Source organism: Lygodium microphyllum, unplaced genomic scaffold (assembly GCF_053477565.2).
Source record: "Lygodium microphyllum isolate KBCC unplaced genomic scaffold, Lygodium_microphyllum_v1.1.10 scaffold_92, whole genome shotgun sequence".
Taxonomy (NCBI): domain Eukaryota; kingdom Viridiplantae; phylum Streptophyta; class Polypodiopsida; order Schizaeales; family Lygodiaceae; genus Lygodium; species Lygodium microphyllum.
The window spans coordinates 320,087-337,281 of NW_028229575.1; the positions used below are offsets into that span (position 1 = coordinate 320,087).

The 17,195-nt window shown below is 44.1% G+C and overlaps 1 protein-coding gene across 5 annotated transcripts in view; it reads left to right on the forward strand.

The window, feature by feature from the left end:
- Nucleotides 1–17,195, forward strand: part of LOC148008670 (putative plastidic glucose transporter 1) — a 112,022-nt gene that overhangs the window by 38,873 nt on the left and 55,954 nt on the right. For 4 of the 5 annotated variants that reach the window (XM_087674099.1, XM_087674098.1, XM_087674097.1 and 1 more), the window contains 3 exons: nucleotides 174–286; nucleotides 1,639–1,732; nucleotides 1,891–2,047. In XM_087674099.1, the coding sequence (XP_087530225.1) occupies nucleotides 174–286; nucleotides 1,639–1,732; nucleotides 1,891–2,047 (364 nt within the window). The remainder of the gene's footprint in view (nucleotides 1–173; nucleotides 287–1,638; nucleotides 1,733–1,890; nucleotides 2,048–17,195) is intronic. The other variant, XM_087674100.1, reaches the window with a different exon arrangement.

Consider the following 17,195-nt stretch of genomic DNA (forward strand, 5'->3'; position numbering starts at 1 on the left):
ATATTTTGTCCTTGTTTAGAAGTGGTTCAATAGAGGAAGGCCTCAATACATTCATAACATCTTTGCTCCATTTTTACCACTGCCATTAAGTTTTTTCTATGAAGCCATTTTTATTGGAATGTTCACATTTTGCCATCACAATTTGACTTAGAGAATCATAATGGCTTTCACAGATCGCTCCAACCAAATTTCGAGGTGCACTTGGAAGTATATGTCAGCTTGGTACATGCTTAGGCATGGTAGCAGTTTTACTGCTAGGAATCCCATCAGAGACTGATCCACATTGGTAAGTCCTCTTTTGAGTAAGTTCCACATTTATGGTTTTGTGCTTAATCTCTTAAATAAACATTAAAAAACATAACAGATGTTGTTGCTGTCTCAAACAAATGCTTCAATTGTTTTTAGTGAACACAAGATCTTCACTATCCAACTGGTCTCTGTACATGCATTTGTCCTAGCAACTTTACTATCAGCTCCTCCAGCTGTCTACCAGCCACTCTTTTTATTTGCTAACAAGTGTTCCAGCTGGGATGAAAGTTATCTACACTTGCTTAGCCTAGAAATCAGTATTTGCTATTCTAGACAGATATTAACAAGAATTTCCAGCTCCTCTAGCTGTCTACCGACGACTTCTTTTTACTTATTAACTTATATTCAGGCTGGGATGAAAGCTACCTACACTTGCTTACTTAAAAGGCTGAAAGTCAGTATTTGCCATTCTAAACAGGCATTAACTAGATTTTTCAGCTTCTGTATTCTCATGGTTTTAAATTATACTGATCCTAGCATTGCAAACAAGAAGAGGGTTTTATTGTGTACTGACTTTAGTTTGCATGTTTTCCTATTATTCTTGCTGTTCTGGCCTTCTTTCTTGATGGTATGAAACTGCCGTGCAGCCCAGAGACTTCTTGCCATGACGTTTTTCTACATGTTAAGGTTTCCAAATAGCATAAAACCAGTACATGTGTGGAATTTTACTTTTTAGGGGGAGAAAGGCGGGATGAGCTTTTTTTGAGGTGTTCACTAAAATATATGAAGTCATGTGAGAGGCTACCATCTACAAGCATATGAGTATGGTTTGTTCTTGTCATAGTCCTTTTGCAATGAGTTTCCACAATTTCTATGCTGCTTCATGATTTTTTGAGGATGGAAATATATGTTTCTGTTGTCCTGTTCTGTAATAAAGTAGTGCTTGCTATGAAACTTTCTACCAATTCCCTGATGAACAATGTTCTTGTCCTCTAGCAAAATTCTATTCATAAAAGGTGAAAAAACATCCCCCTCTCTGTATTCATTTGATAAAATGCAATAGGATTATTTCAAGCTTGAATTAAGTTTTACTAATCCTGGATGTGTGATGTCATATGACTATGGATTTTGAAGTGTAGTTGAAAATTTGATTTAACCCCATTTGTAGGAAAAAATAAGTTAGTTTGTACCGTATGTTGTATGATAGTTGAAGAATGCTCTTTTGGTCAGCAATCATGACAGCAGTGCTTGTCACAATTGGACATAATACGATTAACTCCTGCATGCGTAAAGTTTTGTGGTAATGGATTTTAATGTGCAGTTGACTTTTGAGGGAACCTGATTTGTAGGAAAAAAATGAGTCAGATCGTATCAGTTGTTGAAATACAGGTGGAGAACACTCTTTTGGTTAGCAATCATACCGGCAGTGCTTATCATAGTTGGCATGCAGTTTGCAGTGGAGAGTCCTCGATGGCTCAGTAAGGTTGGTAGTTTCTATGATTTTTCAAAGGGGGAGAGGCATGTTTGTGCTTTTTAGATCTGGGAGGAAATTTGAACGATTAAAATAGCAAATAGCAATAGCAATGTTTTCTAAGAATCAGAGCATATTTGAAAGTTTTTACACAGCTTATTTACTTATAGACTGGCAGGTGGGATGAAGCAGCACAGATAATCTCAAGGCTATGGGGAGAATCTCAAGTAGACAATGCAATAGAAGAACTTAGGAGGTCTTCAGACTCTGCAAATCCTAATATGGAGATATCATGGCCTGAGCTTCTTTCAAAACGATATTATAAAGGTGCACACCTATTGTGTAACGTACTTTTCCTTCAAGCCTTTCCATTCAAAAGACAGATGTAACGTAAAAAGGCACCAGATAGAATAATTATGGTATGCCTGATATTTAAGAAAGTTAGTACATCATTTACACAGTGATATTGTTACTTGGAGTCTACTTGTCTGTTTGTCCCAAGTTAGGAGAACAGATGCATGGGTGGGATATCCTGGTGTGTAGGTCCCCATTGGTGCTTGGTTTAGGGGTGGAACTCCCACCACCATTGCACCCACATCACCCAGTTGAGGGATAGGAATGTGACCTATAGGATATGTGCCTAATTCCAGTGTGGTGAATTGTGGAATGGATGAGTTTGTGAATGTAGTGAAAGCAGAAGGGATTTGGTAATGCGTGGGATGGTGGGATTGAAGTTGTGAAGAGCGATTTTTATTAAATGAAGATGAAGCACTGCAAGCTAATTCATCAGAATAAGCATGTGACACAAAGGTATATTTAGCTTTTCTGAGTGCTTATGAGGGAGCCTATGAGGCTCATGTACCATTGGATTTAATAGAAGCTATTGATGTATTGACTAGTCATACCATGGATGCCTTTGAAAAGCTTGTGATGGAGGAGTCAGCCATTGCATATGCAGATTTTCTTAGTGCATATGGAGAGGCTTATGAAGCTCATGTTTTACTTGATGCAGGGATTCACAGGGAGATTGTCGACTTGCTTGATGCACATGATTTGCAGGCTACAGTTGCAGTCTCTAAGACAATTCATGATCTCGAGGATATGCCTATAGAGGATGATAGATGTGATGTGCCACAAGTAGAGAATGTTCCGGATGCTTTATCTGATACTTGTATGGACTTGGGTCTTCATGATAACTTACACCCATTACCTGCATTTGAGGAGAAGCAATGAAAGGAAGAACTTGCAAAAGTTGTATCATACATATCTTGCACTATATTTGGTGGAATGGTTGATATTGGATATCTCATGTTTCCCAGATTGATGTGTCCTCTTTCAGTTGGGAGTTCATGATCCACATTGGCATAGATCTCTGGCCAATGTGCAACATCCTCCAGGTCATAGACTCGGTCAGTGGATTGGTCTGCGAAGGTGATGTGGGATTACTAGCATAGGGGCTAACTCCAAGTCGAATCTCTGCTGGAGGAAGATCAGTCTTTTCGTTCTTGAGAGTAAACTGAGAGTACCAATCCCTTGGAGCCGATGTCACAGGCTCTAAGGGTGCTTTGGTGAAAATGTGGAAGACATTTTAGAAGGTGTGCTTTTGCTTTGGCAAGCCAAACTTCATTCTTCATGAAGAGTGACGATCTTTAGCTCTTAGAACACCTCTATTGTGATACCAAGTAAGACATAGTATAGCAAACACAGAAATGCAAAATGTATGACAACATGGAGAATTGGCCATTTGCTCAAGCTTATATTGACACTTTGTTTGAGATTACTTTGAGGTGGAGGTTGTCCATGTGCTCAAGCTTATAACAACCTCTCTTTGAGATCTATTTGAGGTAGGAGAGCTTGGCTTATGGACAAGATAGATTAAACTCTCTTGAGATCTCTTTGAGGCAGAGCTTGGTTATGTGCTCAAGCTAATATCATCCCTCTCTGTTTGAAATCTCTTTCACTCATAGCTTGGCCATGTGCTCAAGCTTATACCAACCCTCTCTTTTTGATTTCTCTTTGAGGTAGAGTTTGGCCATGGAAGATGAGAGTGCTAGAGAGTAGCTAGCTAGGATTAGGGGATTAAGGATGCACAAACAGAAGACTCCTATTTATTTGTGGATGCATTTTCCCTACTTAAAAAGATAAGCCATTTATTTCTAGTAATTTTGCATTAGTTGCTTCTTGAGGCTGTTTCAAGGAGATTAAATTAGGGGTTGATGCATGATAATTATGACTAAGCGCAAACCCTAATATTAGTGGGTCAATAGAGGATCACCTAGAGCTTAGTCAGTGGTGTCCAATCACCTTATTGTTAGTGGCTGATAAGGCACTTGCAAAGATGATTGGAAGCATGCTTTGAACCATCCTTCTAGACATCATTCATGACATAGATAGGCTTGTCTAGGATTGGAGTATTTTGGACACTGTTTTCACATTTTTCAAGGCTATAGAGTGGGCGGAACATAGTGGCCAAAGGGTTGTAGTTCTCCTTCTATACTTTGTAGATGCTTATAACTGTTGGAAATCGAGGAAGAAAGAGAGTGTAAACACAAGACAATGAGCAGGAATGGGCAACAGTCCTATACTCAAAGATGCAAGTGCTAGAATTATAGAATGAAAGTACAATAGGTCTTAAGTAAGTTAGACCTATTTCTAACTCAACTAGAGTTCGTTTAACTCTAGAACTAACTCTAGAAGTGGTGACACGATTTATTGATATAGTTGTGTTCACACTACAAATCAACTAACTAACACATTGGGCATTGCCCATAGAATTGACAAATTCTAATACCCCCTTGCAATGCCAATGTGGTAGGAGTACAAAAAGATCAATCACCAAAGGGTGGCAAGTTCAAGAACTTTCGAAATGAAGAGAGTGAGCCTTGAAGTGGAAGCATGGAGCGGAAGCAAGAGCTATGGTGGAAGGGGAGGGAGAGAGAGAGAGAGAGAGAGAGAGAGAGAGAGAGAGAGAGAGAGAGATTAATGTCTACATAAGTCCAATTTGGCCTATGAGACAAAATCCAGAGTACATCCATGTCTAATGTCATCTTATCAGTAAGGTAAAGATAACATTATAAATAAGTGGGTGGCCTATGAAACAATAGTGAAAATATATTGAAAATAACTATACGATGGGACTATACTAGGGTTGAACTATGTGTAGTGTTGTTTCATCGATAGAAAAGAAAAGGAAAGGAAAGGAGAACCAGATCTGATAGAGCCATGTACAAAAGTGTGGTGGAGACTATGGGCTGTAGCTGATCTCAAGATCTGCACATGATCTCAGCTATGATGTGGTCCCTAGCTGCTTCACCGATATGCTTGGTGGTGAGTCTTCGGTGTCTTGTGATAATGGCTCTAATCCAACTGTGGTGTGGCCTCCTCGGACGTGGTCCTGGTAGACAGGGTCGTCGTGCTCGACGAAGGGAAATGGCCCTGTCCAATGTAACTCCACGGCGTGGCCTGTAAGGTGTCTGGCGGAGTGGCTCTGTCTCTGCTAGGCTGATAGTGTCAGTAGGGTCGGCTCTGTAGAAAAAGTCTGTCACTGCTCTCTGTGTGTCCTTCTGGATGAGCTGGCCTCCTGTCTTGCAGTAGTGCAGTTTGGTGCCTCTCAAGCTCTAGGAGGAAAAGACCTAGGCATCTCTGGTCCTCATACTCCATGACGTGACGAAGAGGTCCAAATCCATCACGGAAGAGGCAGTGGTACCGTCCTCGTATGTCATAGTATATTGTGCATCTGCATAAGTAGTGCTCCTCTATCTCAGGCTCGCGACCATAAAGCTGGCAAGTTCTATCCTCTACTAGGGTATTTGTTCATCTGCCTGTCTCCATCTGAAGCCTATGTGAGGAGGTGCGAATCTGTCCGATAGCAACCCGTACACTATGGGAGAGATGGGTGTCCATATATGCTGGCCGAATAGTGAAACCATCATTAGAGAGACACAAGAAATGACTCTTGTAGAACTCCATCCTTGATCCTAGAGGGAGTGGTGGATGGATCCATGTCCTTGTTGTCTCAATCCTCAAGATATCAACTCTGATCACTTGGTTCAGCTCTGATCGGCTGAGAGAAAGTGTAGGGCAGTCAATGCTATAATTCAAAGGTGGAAGACGGTCAATATCCAAACCATGTAGGCTCATCCAAATAGCCATATGTGAAAACCAACAGTTCTTCTCGCCTCCTGCTGCTAGTTGTCTAGATGAGGTTAGTGCCAATCTAGAGTATCTATGGCGTGGAAGTTCCCATAGTCTATGTCAAAAGTGTTGGGTATCTCACACGCCTTACTTACGCCTACGCTCATATGGGAGTGTGCGGGTGATCACTAGGACACTGGGGCACTTTTTACTCTCGGTAGGAGAGGTTTTTTCCCCCAGATTATGTGTACTATTTTGTATGTGCTTGTGGTGCACACTTACGGGCACTTACTGCGTTCGGGTGTGAACAGCCCCTTATAACCCTAAGGTATAAGGGTTATCATTTGTACTTTCATCTAACACTCTATTCAGTACTATTGCATTGGGTGTCGTGCTCAACTCTGTCTCTCACTCTCACACTGTCTACTGCACTTCAGCTGCACCTCGATCCTCTCCCATCTGACATTTGGTATCAGAGCTCAGCTCAGAGCAGTCTTCAGTCTGCAGTCTGCAGCCCCCGCCAGTTCTGCCCCAGCCGCCTGTTCCTGCCCAGTCCTGCCTGCGCCTGTCAGTCCGTCAGCGCGCAGCACCAGACGACTCCTCTGCCCAGCGTGCAGCTCCAACAACCAGCGCGCCACCTGTACCTGCGTGCTGCCACCTCTGCCCAGCGAGTCCTCTGCCCTGTGTCTGCCCAGAGTGCCCCTTCGCCTGTCAGTCTGCCTGCGCAGCCTCCCTGCGCTGAGCTAGCCTGTGCCGTCAGCTCCAGCTGCCAGCGCGCCACCTGTCTCCACCACCCAGTCCTGGGTGCTGCCTCCTCTGCCCAGCGCGCGCCCAGTCCTGCCTGCGCGTGTCACTGGACCTGCACGCCTGTACCTGTGCGTCAGTCCGACTGTACCCAGCAGTCATTACCTCGGGAATTGTGCCCGTCGTCAACACGCAGAGGTAACATTCTGCACTTTTCTTTTACACAGGAGTTCGTGCAACAGGTTCAGGTTCAGCATTGGGAAACGTGCTGAACAGCAGGTTCAGTTTTCAGCATTGGGAAACGTGCTGAACAGCAGGTTCAGTTTTCAGCATTGGGAAACGTGCTGTGTCAGTCTGTGACACATTGAATGCACATTTTGGGGCTTTTGTAACAGACATTTGTGACAGAAATTTTGGGCAGAAAATTTTGGGGCTTTTGATGTTTTAGTGCTGCTGAGCACTAATTGCACCTTGGGAAGCGTGCATCAGTGACAGTTTTTTTGACAGAGTACCCTTTGCACATTAATTGCAGACTTGTGTTTGCTGCAATTTCTGGAAATTTGCAGATTTCCAGCCCGTACTGCATTGACATTGCTCTATTACCTTTTGGGAAATAATGGCAAATCAGGGAGGAGATGTATTCACCTATGTGTCCAAGGAAGACCGATTGGATGGGAACAATTATTCCCTTTGGTCTTTCATGATGAAGAATGTATTAGTGGCCAAAAATTTGTGGGATTATGTCAGTGGAGAGGAAGCACGACCGGGAGTTGTGGCTCCCGCTACTCCTCCTCCAGGAGGACGTGCAAGAGGGCAACCTCAGCCCCCTCCACCTCACCCCGCTCAGCCACTTCCCCCAAGAACTGCAGCTCAGAAAACTTGGGATACACGGGATGCACAGGCTATGTCGCTGATTGCATTGGCAGTTCAGCGTTCTATCATTCCTCATATTCGTTCAGCAGCTTCTTCACAAGAAGCTTGGTTGATATTGGAGCAGATGTTTGCAGGAAAGAATGAGACTCGCATCTCTTTCTTGAAGAAAGAGCTAGAGACTCTAAAGATGAATGAGGGTGATTCTATGCAGGATCATCTCAACAAAATTCAGGACTTGCGGGAGCAACTCATGAATGTGGATGAGTACTACTCAGATGCGCAGCTGATTTCTACGACATTGAATTCACTGCCTCCCTCTTACTTGGCTTTTCATACTGCCTTGAACCTCACTATGAGGATTTCGAAAGAGCCCATCACTTTCATTCAGCTTGTCAGTTTGCTTCTAGAGGAGGAACAAACTAGACGGAACAGTGGTGTGGATGGTATAGCCTCTGAGCAGGCTTTTATGTCAAGGCAGAAGGGTAAAAACAGCCAAGGGAAAAATGCTTCGCAGAGTTCTGGTAGTAGTAACACTTCACAGACAAGTCAGAAACAGGGGGGCACGCAAGCCAAGAAAGGAAAATGCCATTACTGCAAGAAGCCTGGCCACTACATCACTGAGTGCAGGAAGCGCATCGCCAAAGAGAAGAAGGAGTCAGGGATGTCTGTTTCTGCAGCTCCTTCCACTGCTAGTGAGTCCGCGTCCTTTGTTGCAGACAGGGACTATTGTTTTTACACTTGCAGTTATGATGTCTCTTGGGCTGATAGAGCATTTAGCTCTACAGAAGATGCTGACACTTGGTTCTTTGACAGTGGTGCTTCACGGCATATCACATCTCGTAGAGATTTGTTTGCTTCTCTTGGTGCACCTCCCGTTGGGAAGTCTGTTCAGTGTGCTAATAATGCATCATACCCTGTTCGTGGTATTGGGGAGATTCAGCTTACAGCCATTGATGGCTCTATTCTCCGCCTACAGGATGCTTTGTATGTGCCTGGCATTAAGAAGAATCTGCTTTCCATTTCTTCTATGGCACGTTGTGGTTTGCAGGTCACCTTTGATGATGACCGTTGCATGGTCCGTGACAAGGAACACATGACATTGGTGTTGACAGGTTCTCTGTGTCATGGGTTATATGAGTTGGATGCTCTTTCGGTAGATCAGTCTGCATATTTGACATCCACTCTTACTCCTGCTATGTTAGAGGCAGAGTTATGGCATGCTCGTTTGGGGCATGTAAACTATGGCAGCTTGATGCTATTACAGCGTACTCAGATGTTGGATGGATTACCTCTCTTGGAGAGACCTCCTGAGCATTTATGCGAGGGTTGCATTTTGGGGAAAATGCATCGTTTCTCTTTTCCCCGTGATGTTGCTTTTAGAGCAACAGCCAGATTGCAGCTTGTGCATTCGGATGTTTGTGGGCCCATGCAGACACAGTCATTGGGTGGTTGTTACTATTTTGTAACATTTATTGATGACTTTACACGTTTTTGCTGGGTCTACTGCTTGAAAAAGAAGTCAGAAGTGTATGATGCATTTTTGGCTTTCAGTGCACTTGTGGAAACTCAGTCTGGTTGCAAGATTAAGACTCTCCGTTCGGACCGAGGGGGGGAATACATGTCCTCTATGCTGAATTCTTATTTGCAGCAGAAGGGCATTATCCATCAGTACACTACTGCATATACTCCACAGCAGAATGGGGTAGCAGAGAGGAAAAATCGGTCACTCATGGAGATGGCCAGATGTATGCTGAAGGCAAAGAGTTTGCCTCATAGTTTTTGGATGGAAGCCGTCATGTGCGCTTGCCACATTTTGAACAGATGCCCTACCAAGGCCTTGAAAACCGTCACACCTTTTGAGGCTTGGCACAGCCGCAAACCTTCTGTTGGCCACTTCCGTACTTTTGGGTGTCTTGCATATGCCCATATTCCACAGGTACTTCGAAAGAAGTTGGACAACAAGGCTGTAAAATGCATCTTTATGGGATATAGCAGCGAAAGCAAAGGCTACAGACTCTATGATCCCGTGACCAAGAAGGTTTTTGTCAGCAGGGATGTTGTATTTGATGAAAAATCAGAATTATCCTTGGCTGGTTTTGATACATATCAGGCTGCCCGTGATGTCTTTGAAGGGCTGCTGCCCATCACATTTGGTGATTCAGCTGGTACTTCAGCAAATGAACCTAATGTTCAGCCAGCTGCTCCTATGGAACATGCAGTAAATCAGCACATTGCTGAAACTGAAATTCAGCAGGAACTTGTACACAGTCAGGAAGCAAGACAGGTGCCTAGATGGTACACGCAGACTATGAGAGATAGTCATTTGGAAACACCCTTGGCTGGTCGTACTCGAAGGCAAACTCGACTGCATGATTCAGCACATTCCATGGAGTTTGTTATGGCAGCATGTACTCATGATAATGAGGAGCCTGAATGTTTTGAGGATGCACGACATAGTGTGCATTGGATGGCAGCCATGCAAGCTGAATTGGATTCTATTCATAAGAATCATACTTGGGATTTGGTGTCTTTGCCAGTTGGCAAGCGTGCCATTGGTACGAAATGGGTCTACAAATTGAAAAGGAATGCAGATGGATCCATAGATAAGTACAAGGCACGGCTGGTAGCTAAAGGCTACGCACAGAAAAAGGGCATTGACTATGAGGAGACCTTTGCTCCTACCTCCCGTATGACGACCATTCGGTCTATGATTGCCTTGGCTGCACATTTTGGTTGGAAAGTGCATCAGCTGGATATAAAGACTGCATTCTTACATGGGGAACTTCAGGAAGAAGTGTATGTACAGCAGCCCATTGGTTTTGCAGTTGAAGGCTCAGAAAATTTAGTATGCAAGCTGAAAAAAGCTCTATATGGTTTGAAACAAGCTCCACGAGCTTGGTACGCAAAGATAGATGCCTTCTTGCTTAGTCAGGGGTTTGTAAACAGCCCATCTGAGTCTACCCTTTATGTACATAAAGAGGGGGGATCCATGCTGATTTTGTGTCTATATGTAGACGACCTTTTGCTCACTGGAACACGTGCTGATCAGATTTCAGCATTCAAAAATAATTTACAGCAAACTTTTGACATGTCTGACTTGGGTATTTTGCACTATTACTTGGGCATCCAGTTTGTACATGATGCTAGAGGCATTGGATTATGTCAGTCAAGGTACATTGGGCAACTTCTTGAGAAGTTTGGCTTACAGGATTGCAAGCCAGTTTGTACACCCATGGAACCTGGGCTCAAACTGTCATTACATGATGACAGTGATTTGTTTGATATCCATACTTATGCTCCAGCAGTGGGATGTCTCATCTATCTATGCCACACTCGGCCAGACATACAGTTTGCCGTTTCAGTTTTGAGCAGGTACATGCATCAGCCTCGTATGTCGCATTGGCAAGCTGTGAAGCGTGTGTTTCGTTACTTGCAGGGTACTAGAGCTCTTGGATTGCTTTATGCCAAGGGGGGACCACTGCAGTTACATGCTTACAGTGACTCTGATTGGGCTGGTGATTTTGATACTCGTCACTCCACTAGTGGCAATTGTTTCTTTCTTGGCTCGTCATGCATTTCTTGGCTTAGCAAGAAACAATCCACTGTTGCCACGTCGTCATGTGAAGCTGAGTACAAGGCAGCCTTCACTACTGCAGTTGAGTGCGTATGGCTTAGACGCTTACTTGCTGATTTGGATGTATCTGTTACGGAGCCTACTCCTTTATATACTGACAGTCAGAGTGCCATTGCAGTGGCACGGAACCCTGTGTTTCATGCTCGCACGAAACACATAGAGATTCACTACCACTTTGTAAGAGAGAGGCTACATGCAGGTGATATCAGCCTTGTCTACTGTCCTACCACCAGCAATGTGGCAGACATCTTCACCAAAGCTCTTCCACGAGACAAATTTGAAGCATTTCGCGATGCTTTGAATTTGACGCCCTTTGGTGGCGGATGATCCTTGTACATTTGATCACTCTTCACTCCAGGGGGGTTTGTTGGGTATCTCACACGCCTTACTTACGCCTACGCTCATATGGGAGTGTGCGGGTGATCACTAGGACACTGGGGCACTTTTTACTCTCGGTAGGAGAGGTTTTTTCCCCCAGATTATGTGTACTATTTTGTATGTGCTTGTGGTGCACACTTACGGGCACTTACTGCGTTCGGGTGTGAACAGCCCCTTATAACCCTAAGGTATAAGGGTTATCATTTGTACTTTCATCTAACACTCTATTCAGTACTATTGCATTGGGTGTCGTGCTCAACTCTGTCTCTCACTCTCACACTGTCTACTGCACTTCAGCTGCACCTCGATCCTCTCCCATCTGACAAAAAGGTCACTGCCCTGAAGAGTGCCTCCGTAACTATAGGTGTTGCCCCTAGCTTTGCTCCGACAATGGGATGTGGGTTGGAGGGCTTACTCCTAATCATGTGTGCTATCATCATGATCCATGGCCTTTCCATGCTATCCCAATCATCATAATAATCCTTCTCTACTCCAATCTGATCAATGAGTGGGCTAAGACGCCTGTGGTACAAGCTGCAACACCATAAATCTGCTCCATATAGTAATGTAGGTGTGACTAGGGTGTCAAATAACCAGAGTTTGGTGCAGGGCTCCTAGAACTGTATGTGAGCACATTGACTCTCGAGTGCCCCTAGTGTTGTGTATCCATGTGCTAGACGTGTCTCTGATGCCCCTCTCAACGAAAAACGTGGGCCAGAGAAGGTGACTCCCAAATAGACATATTCCCTCACATGCTCCAATATGTCTTCCCCAAATCTGAAATGAGAACAATATCATCTGCATACAGTAATATTGGTATTAGCACCCTTGCCGGGCTGGCTCCAGCTCCTCCTCCTTGGTCACAATGTGTGACTGTCATTCCCTTTATGCAAATGTTGCTGAAATGAGAGAGAGAGAGAGAGAGAGAGAGAGAGAGAGAGAGAGAGAGAGAGATGTGGGAACTCCAATAGTCACAATGTGTGACTGTCCTTCCCTTTATGCAAATGTTACTGAAAGAAGAAAAAATGGAGTGATAGTGATGGGTTCTCACCACTTGCAGTGTACATGTGTGTGGTTATGCGGGTACTATCATTGTAACTAATACATGGGCGGCTAGGCACAGGCGTCTTTACCCCCAAAAACCTCCCACTTAAAGGTGAATGTGCCCCTAGTGAGGAGAAAACAAGACAAAAGTGACAAAGTACAAATATACTTAAAGGCGGAATGCATCCACAGTGGGCATGGAAGACTAGATTCTTAGCCAATTGAATAGCACTCATAGAATCCAAATGCAGTGTAGGGACCACATTAATAATGCTAAGGTCTGCCACAAGACGGCCTAAATAGAGAGCCTCCTTGTTGCAAGCCTCAGTGCCCGCAACATACTTTGCCTCTATAGTAGATAGGGCCGTGCATTTCTACACCTTGGACATCCAAGAAGCAACACCTCCAGCAAAAGTGAAAACATAGCCAAAGATGGACTTCCTATTGCTTGTATATTCTACATAATTAGAATTAGTATATCCCATGACTCCTGTATCTTGGCTACCATAACATATGCACATAGTTCCTATGCTCTTCAGGTGCCTCATGATAGCCTTGACAACATCCCAATGCCATCTGTCAGGTGTAGCCATATAGTGTGCCACAACTCCCACTGCAAATGCTATGTCAGGATGAGTGGCCATAGTGACATACATCAAACTGTCCAGTGCTGATGTATAAGGGATTTTGGCCATCTCGGCTTCCTACTCATCAAAATGCAGGCAATCGGCGTGACTAACCTTTATATGAGAAGGTAAAGACAGCCAATAGGCTTAATATCGTGCAAATAAAATTGCTCAAGGACCTTTTGGATGTATTCTTGTGACAAGAAGAGGACTCCAGTAGAGCAATTGCGCGTAATGCGTATCCCAAGAATGTGAGGCATGTCCCATGTCCTTCATCTCAAAGCTCTTTTTGAGCTAACCTTTCAAGGCATCCAACTTAGTATGAGCATTCCCAGCAATCAACATATCATCCACATAGAGGATCAAAATCATAGGGCTGCCATCACGAACCTTCCTTGTATATAAACTTGGATCCATACCACTACGGGAATATCCTTGTGAATGCATAAAGGTATCAAACTTGTGATACCATTCCCTAGGTGCTTGCTTAAAGCCATAAAGACTCTTTTGCAATTTGCACACTAGGTGTTACCTGCTAGGGTTTGCAAAGCCCTTAGGCTACTCCATGTAAATCTCATCATGTAAGTCGGTGTGAAGAAAACTGCTAGGGTTTGCACTGAGGACACACAGAGTGTACGACCAGGACAAAAACATGAAGAGACAGACATAGACACAGACACAGAGGGTAAAACTCAAACCCTAAACGCAAAACCCAAAACTCAAAACTCAAACATAGAAACTCAAACACAAACAGAAGAAGGGAGAGGAGAGAGATCACAACTCTGAAGAGAATGAATGCTGTAAATGAATGTAAGAGTGTACAGTGTGCTCAAGGGCAGAGCAATGTCAGAGTGTGACGTCCACCAGAGATGGATCCCAAGTTTGTGACCACCAGTCGGAGTGTAGGAGTGCTGAATAGTGAATGGCAGCAGGGGCCGGTCACCAAAACTCAGCAGTCTGGAGGCTGGAAACTGGTAAACGCAGAAGTGTACCACCGATCGGAGGCTAGAAACTGCGCACAGTCTGCTATAAACAGCAAGCTGAAATAGTGTCTAATGTGGGTGGCGATGATTGGATAATTAAATCGCAGTAGATGATGATGTCACCAGCTGACGTCAGCATGGATGAAGGCGCCAACAACAGGAGCAAACATGGATGGAGTGGCAGCAGTCTTGAGGGTTGGACAGCCACGTGGAAGGAGGTTGATGGCTAAAAGCTGCACGTGGAGTGAGAAACGTGCACAGACGGAATTAAGGCTGAATGGGGCAGCCTGTCTATTTATAGATGTGGAAGGGTGCCCCAAAAATTAGGGTTTCCACTAAACTCTCTTGAACCGCTCCCCGTTTTAGGGTTTTTACTCTAAAAGAGCATTTTTTAGTGTGTTTTAGGGCTGTTTAAGAGGCTAATCAGCAAGTAATGCATGTTTTAGCTCAACAGTCCTCACAAAGAAAACCTATCTTGACATCCATCTGATAAAGATCCAAGTCAAGCTGAGCAATCAAAGCTAGTACCAAGCGTAGGGTAGTCATCTTCACAATAGGAGAAAAGACTTCATCAAAGTCCACACCATGTTCCTGCTTGAAGCCCTTAGTAACTAATCTGGTCTTGTATCCCAACTTGGGGCGTCCAAGGATACTTTTGAACTTGTACACCCACTTGCATGGCAAAGCACGCTTGCAACTAGGCAAAGGAACCAAATCCCACGTATGATTTTTTGCAGTGAGTCATATTCTGATTGCATAGAGAGCTCTCTCCTAAGAGTGACATCACTTTTGCGCATGGCAAGTAAGAGGCTCACCAACATATGTTACTATAACATAATCCATAGAGGGCTTAAACTACACAAGCTGTCGTCTATCTCTAGTAGACCATCTCAAAGCTGGTTGTGGGGCCTGTACATCTTGTGAAGCATCAAGGACCTAGGCCATTGGGGCATCAATTACTGTGATAGCCTGTCTAGCTGACTGTATAGTAGCAGGAGGCTCCTCTTGAAATATCACCCTGTGTACCTCAATGTCATACTTAGGCCGCTTATGTATTTTCTTCTCATGGAAAACAATATCATGGTCGCGGATGACCTTCCAAGCTTGTGGATCCCATAGGTGATAGCCCATTTCACTTGCATCCCCTTAACCAAGAAAGATGCATTTCCTAGACTTAGAATCCAGCTTATTGCACTTGTCCTTGGGTACATGGCAAAAAGCCTCACAGCCAATGCTAGGCAAATGAGCATACGAGGGAGGTTTTCCAGACCATATCTCCTTTGCAACAAACCTTATGGTCAAGACCAGTACATGGGGACCGATTTATCAAGTGTATGACAGTAGTAACTACCTCAGCCCAAAAATGTTGTGGTAAGCCTATCCGACTAAGTATATTGCGGACTCGCTCCTAAATCGTTCTATTCATGTGCTCAGCCATACCATTCTAGGGTGGGTATACGGGATAGTCAACTGATACCTAATACCCCTATCATCACAAAAATTCTCAAGCGATTTAGAGACATATTCACCCTTATTGTTTGACCTTAGGCATTTCAGTCTATACCTAGACTGGTTTTCAACCAAAGTAAGCCAACACTGAAATGTAGCCAAGACTTTTAATTTTTACTTAATAGGATATGCCGAGACCTTATGCGTATAGTCATCAATGAAAGTAACAAAATACTTCATGCCACCTAACAACTTGCAGGGCATGGGACTACATACATCCGAATTAACAAGAGCCAAAGGCTCACCCATGCGTGTCATATCTATTTCAAGTGATTCTTCGTCACATTGATTGACCCTTCCCCACCCTTAGTTCCTCTCCTTCCTTCTAAGTTGCCTCTTAGCACCCCTTCATCATCTTGGGCTCCTTTCCCTCCGTCCACTACTCCGGCTTCCCTACCACCTTCGATGGATGTGACTACTACTTTGTCGCATACTTCTGCCCCTTTAGACTCCCCTCTAGAGTCCTCTAGGGCTGCTTAGCCGTCAGAGGGGGAGCCTTCTTTAGATGAGGAGGATTTGCCTTTCCTTGGTTAGGGGAAATTTCTACCCTAGATAGGTGCATTACAGGTGCCAGAGGCTACGCATTGCGCAGTCTCCCTTGCAACAAGATGAGCCGACTTGAGTCCCTCATTGGTACCGACTACTCATGCAGGATCAAGTGTTTCTCACTTTCCTGATTCTCCTATAGGTCCATGCAGATCAACTCTCTTACAAGCCTAGCAGAATAGTTCACTTTGTGTGAACTATGCTCTTATGTCATAGATTCTTCATGTCAATGAGCCTACTACAAGTAAGGAGGCTCTTGCACAGGATATTTAGTATCAGGCCATGTAGAAGAAGCTCGATTCTATTGAGTGTAGTTAGACTTGGGAATTGGTTCCACGTCCCCCAAAGCGGAAGGTCATAGGTGTGAATTGGGTCTATAAGACCAAGTGCCTTGCCAATGGTTCCTTGGACAAGCACAAAGCTAGGCTTGTTGCCAAGGGTTTTGCTCAATGGGTAGGTTTAGACTATTTTAAGACTTTTGCACCTACAGCTAGGATGTCTACTATTCGGCTTATTTTGGCTCTTGCAACCCACCACTATTGGCCTATTTATCAGATGGACATAAAGTTTACCTTCTTGAATGGTGTCCTTGAGGAGAAGATTTATGTTTCATAGCCTCTAGGTTTTCTTGTGTAGGGGAAGAAGGACATATCTATAGATTGCGAAAGGTCCTCTTATGGCTAGAAGCAAGCTCCTCGTACTTGGTACCAAAGGATTGATTGATTATTCCTATAGAGTGGCTTCCATTGCTCAGATCATGAGCCTAACCTATACTACCAGGTTGAGGGTGAGAGGTGTGTTTTGCTCATCTTATATGTGGACGATTTTATTATTACATGGAGCTATACTTCGGAGGTTGATCATACTCCGGAGATTTTGCGATAGGAGTTTGACATGATGGATCTTGGGATCCTACATTTCTTCCTTAGATTGGAGATCTATCAGATGGTACAAGGCATTTTTATTTCATAGCACAAGTACATTTCCGAGCTTTTCTCGAAGTT